We start from the raw sequence: 4945 nt of genomic DNA on the forward strand, positions 1-4945 counted from the left end.
ACGCTAATAATAAGCATGACCTCATGCGTCAAAATCTCAAACAGTAATGACGAGAAACTGTCTTTCTACAATTATACTTTATATTTAAATATCTGCATTGATATGGCAATATGCGAGATGCGTGAAATGTTAAATTGAAGTTGAATTTAATTATACAGCATCCAATCCTGTGAATTTAAGTATTCAAGGTTTATTTTGGTAATGTCTGCGTATATAATCATGTACTAATAATTGGGATAATCTGAGTCATAGTAGTTGTGTGAAGTTCTCTTCATAAGAACCTGTAATGCAAAGTCACTTCTAGCTATATTTAGGCTCTATCTCTAAAGAAGAATATGTTTTTCAACATCTTTGGTTCAAATGCAGTTCTGTATGGTTCATATGCGCTATTCATCAAAAGATAACTATTGGTTGATTTTGAAATTTGAATACATAAACCAATGCATCTTTAACAAAATGCAGCAACAAAATATTTTAAACAATTTTGCTCTTCCGCGGTATATTGCACTTACACTGGAAACATGTCAGTCTTTTAAATCTATATTTTTATTGCATACGTGATATAGATAAAAAAAATAAACCCTAAATGTTTGCTACACCCATTGCTTTTTATATGCTTTTGAGAACAATATTATAGACAAAAGAATCAGAGTACGTTATGACAAAATATGTCACTGGTATCTCAAATTGTTATATCTCTTTTGATTACCCCAAGTTAATAAAGCATTTATACAAAGCAATTATCGGAGAAACATGTTTTTACATTTATTATTAAATCACTTTAATTCGAAAGTTAATTATCAACCAGTGTCGGAAGTCCGATCCCCTGACGAGCAACTGTTGGAATTATCCGACGAGCTACTCCCACTAGATGCCCTGTTTCCTTTATCTGTCTGTCCTGATGGATTTCGACTCCTCGGTACCACGACATCATTGAACTTATCACTGACGGGAGTATCCACATCCTCATCCAGGGCTAATTTATCAGCCGTCGTGTCCATTGGGTCGCTGGATTGTGGCACATCTTTTGTAATTTCTGACGATATCGAAGATTTGTCCTCGGGGTCATTGGGGCTCCGTGAGAATATTTGAGATATGCTAGGCTTTAGGGTTTCTGTTGATTTTGATATGTCTTTGGAAAGGGCCGTTCCGTTAGCTTGGGGTTTGATGTCTTCATTTTCGTCGTCTTCCATACACGCTTTTGCAAGTGATGCTTTTTGCGCCAATTCGAAGGCTTCAGGATATTGTGTACTGGAAAGATTAAAAAACTAAAATCAACATTCGCTTTCATTCATTTGATTTGGCATAAATGGATCAGACGTCAGTCTATTTGGTGTCTTATTTTTTTAGGTCTATTGACGGGTTTGAAGGCCTCAACGGAAACTTTAGACTGTGCCGTGATAAGCCGTCATTTAGTTAAAAATACAGTATCTACCAGCTACCTAATTGAGATGTGATTTTTCTTCAATGATTTTTTTACACTAAAATCTTTAGATTGTGAAAAATAAGTTTTTGGAACTTGCTGATAGAGTGAATGCCTTGAGCACTTCAAGCGAAACTGTCACCGCTAATGTTGTAAATTACAATTAATTTCAGGTGTATGGCGGAGATCGCGACTTCCAGAACGTGGAAGTTATCAAAACAGACTTTTATGAGTGTGCTTTTAGAGATTAGCATAATTCATTGATGAAACCATGCGCTGCGTCCAAACAGGCATACTAGACCTGAGATGTAAACTGACTTATTTGAAAATCCTGACATTTACAGTCGTGCCAAAAAAGAAAATATTTCAGTTGAAATATGTGCAATATAAATTATTCAAATGAAGGGCTCGGAAATAAACAATGTTAAGAGCGTACTTCAGTGAAACGGCAAATAATTTTCAACAGTAGGTGCGACGAAATTTCTCACTAGTCGCCAATCGGAGAATGACAGTCGAGGTGACCGCACGTCGATTTGTTTTGTCATGGTGTCGGATGAAAATATTCTTAAATCGTGCAAAGATGACTAAAAATCTTTACGTATGTACTTAAAAAGAAGACAAGTCAATGAATATACTATTATTATTAGTAATATAACAATAAACATAACATTAAATGGACGCATGATAGATTTTTATGACAAATTATATTTCGTTCGGCACGCGTCATTTGGACAATCCGCGCATCGCCTAGCCACGATCTTTTTAGACCATGCCTCAACTGAAGTATAGCCTTAAGCGACAAATGCTGGAACAGAAATACAGGGATGCTGTCTGATTTTCCAAAAAAAAAAAAAATCAGGATTTATGTTTTTTTAACAACCAAATTGGATGAAATAATAAAAAAAACCGTTCATTGCTTCTATCTAATCTATTCAAATACCTGATAATAACACTGTCATTATTATTAGACATTTGATAGGTACGACTTGACACTTACCTGAGTACCTACCAGAATTTTATATAAATTATATGATTTTATGTGTATTTTAATTTACTTACCTACCTATTTTCTAGTGTCTATCCCTAGTATTCTGGAGGTTTTTATTATGTGTTTTGTAAGTGTTTTATTTAGACATGAATTTCATCTCAATACCATACTTAACACATACATACAAATTTCCGGACACAAAGAAAAATATGAAATGACTTTTTTGGAAAATTAATAGTCTGTACTCCCGAGCCCCTCAAATGATTTATGCTATGTCTTAACAAGTATTATGTACAACCATTAAATAGACAATTTTTTGTTCAATTAACAGGTGTTCAATGCAGTTAACATTTCTGATATTAGATCTGATATTGAAAAAAAAATCACACTGATATTCGTGGGATTCGAGCATGGGACACATGGAAAAAGAGTTCTAGCCTTTACTCCGCCGTGGGTACTGAATGATTTATGATCACCACGGTCATATCTGGAACTAAAACCCTCCCCTCACATTTATATTCCCCGCTACTACATTCCCAGTGCCAATAATTCAGTGTGTGTTCGATATTGTGTAGAGTTTTATAAACATTAAAATGCCTAAACCGTTGCGGAAGCAGACTGAAAGCATTATTTTAAATTTAGAAGTATTGTGAGGAGGAGAAGCAGAAAAGAAAGCTTTTAATTCCTCTCAATAGTGCCAGAGATAGAGTATCTGCTATGACACATCAGCACGCAAAGAGCATGTGATGTAATAATATCAGCGCGCAAAAAATAAGTGACCGCAACAGTGTCAGCGTATGCAGCACTGTGACATAGAAAAGTTAATATAGAAGTTGGTCTATTTTTACATTCTTAAACACACGTTTATGAATGTAAAATTAATTTACATTAACCACGTAGTGGAATATATCAATTTACTTTATCTACATACAATTTTAAAATTTCTTACCTTAGTTTAGTTCGCAGTGCTCTAATTTTCTTAAAAATATAATCTAAGTCCTTTTTCATGTCTAGTAAAAGCTGTGTGTGTTTCTTGAATTCTGTTCCAGCTAGTTTGAAGCGGCTGGCACTCAGCGCATTGCAATTTGTGAGCATCTCGTTTGTTTTCTCAAATCTTTGAAGCCTGAAAACAAACGAAAAACACTGGTTATTTATAATATAGTGTCCAACTATATTATAATAAAATTAGAATCTATGCATTGGTTTTGAAAGTACAGGTTAATCATCATCATCAGCCGGGGTCGATGCAGTGATCCACTCTTCTTAGTCCCTAGTTTTTCGCTGCCACGTAGATCCACCGAATTTAATGAGTAGGGCTATTCAGTGCATTTTAGGGGGTCCCTGTGGGTGTTTAGTGCCCTACCAGTACCACTGTATGACGGCATTTGTCCAGCGGTTGTCCACTTGCCGACCGATAGGTCTTAAGCGAAAATACAGTACATTATTAGATTATTATTTTTGTGGTTGTGGTATTTGGGACCTAAAATCAAACCATGTGCAAGTGTGGATATAAGAAATTAACGTTAGGAGATTTATAATATTAATTACATTTGTTTTTGAGCCCGTATCATTGTTTCGACATCGGTTTGGTTAACCATTCCTGCCAAGCCTTGTATGAAAACTTCTGGTGCTGAATAGTTCTGGAAACATTCTATTGAGAAATCACTTTCTGGAGTACCGTTCGCCATTGTCGCACAGGGATTTTATAATTATCTAACTAAATGATTTCTAATCAATATTTAATCACCAACATTGACGTCTGTCACAATTTGTTATATTATTTTCAGTCAACAATTTTTATGTTGGTATTACTGCCAAGTCAACAGTATTGCCAGCTTTAAATTTTAAGTATACGATGTACCAAGTATTACTTTTACAATTTTCTGAACCGTTTAACAGCTAAGTAAAAAAACACTGGTTTTGTCCTGTAAGCTGGCAATTTTCTAAAAATTAAAAAAGGGCAATATCTTGAAATTACTTACGTGATTTATCTAAAAATAAAATAAATCTTAGAAAATTATCAGTTTTTTTGTAATGGCAGCATCTCAACGGCTCTCTATTTTTGTTGTCGTAAACTTTACTTCAGTAACAGGAGCTTTCTAATATATTGTCGAGATGGCAGTAGTAATAATTAATAGTGTTGCGGATGTGCGAAAATGCATTCGTATTAAATATTTTAGTACCAATAAGTACTTCGGATTTACCGATTTACCACATGGCTAAAGAGGTTTGGGATCCTCAAATTAATTGGCTCTTGGTTGGCTCCCTAGAACATATGCCCAGAACCGAAAAAAGAATTCTGAAAAGAAGAAAGAAAAATTCACATAATTACATAGGTTCGAACTTGGTGGCAGAAGAATGCGCAAATGTGCGAGATACTAGAATCTAGATTCTAGAAATGGTAGAACTGTACTAAGTAGACTAAAACTTTACTGTGTACTTCAAACTAGACTATACAAAGTAACTGTGTTAACAACCAAATCGCTTCGGATATTAATATATTCCACTTGTTTGAGGTGCGTTTAAGTAGTGGA

General features: G+C 34.7%; 1 protein-coding gene across 1 annotated transcript; it reads right to left on the reverse strand.

Annotated features, from left to right (window-relative positions):
- Positions 1–551: 551 nt before the first annotated feature.
- LOC147077949 (kxDL motif-containing protein 1) lies at positions 552–4197 on the reverse strand. Its single transcript, XM_085940162.1, has 3 exons — positions 3960–4197; positions 3361–3534; positions 552–1251 (listed from the first exon to the last, which is right to left on the reverse strand). Exons 1-3 carry the CDS (start codon positions 4097–4099, stop codon positions 801–803), a joined length of 765 nt encoding a protein of 254 aa, XP_085796288.1. The 5' UTR covers positions 4100–4197; the 3' UTR covers positions 552–800.
- Positions 4198–4945: the final 748 nt, after the last annotated feature.

The sequence above is a fragment of the Rhyacophila brunnea genome, unplaced genomic scaffold, assembly GCF_057557595.1.
Source record: "Rhyacophila brunnea isolate RB1 unplaced genomic scaffold, BYU_Rbru_1.0 scaffold_12, whole genome shotgun sequence".
Classification (NCBI taxonomy): domain Eukaryota; kingdom Metazoa; phylum Arthropoda; class Insecta; order Trichoptera; family Rhyacophilidae; genus Rhyacophila; species Rhyacophila brunnea.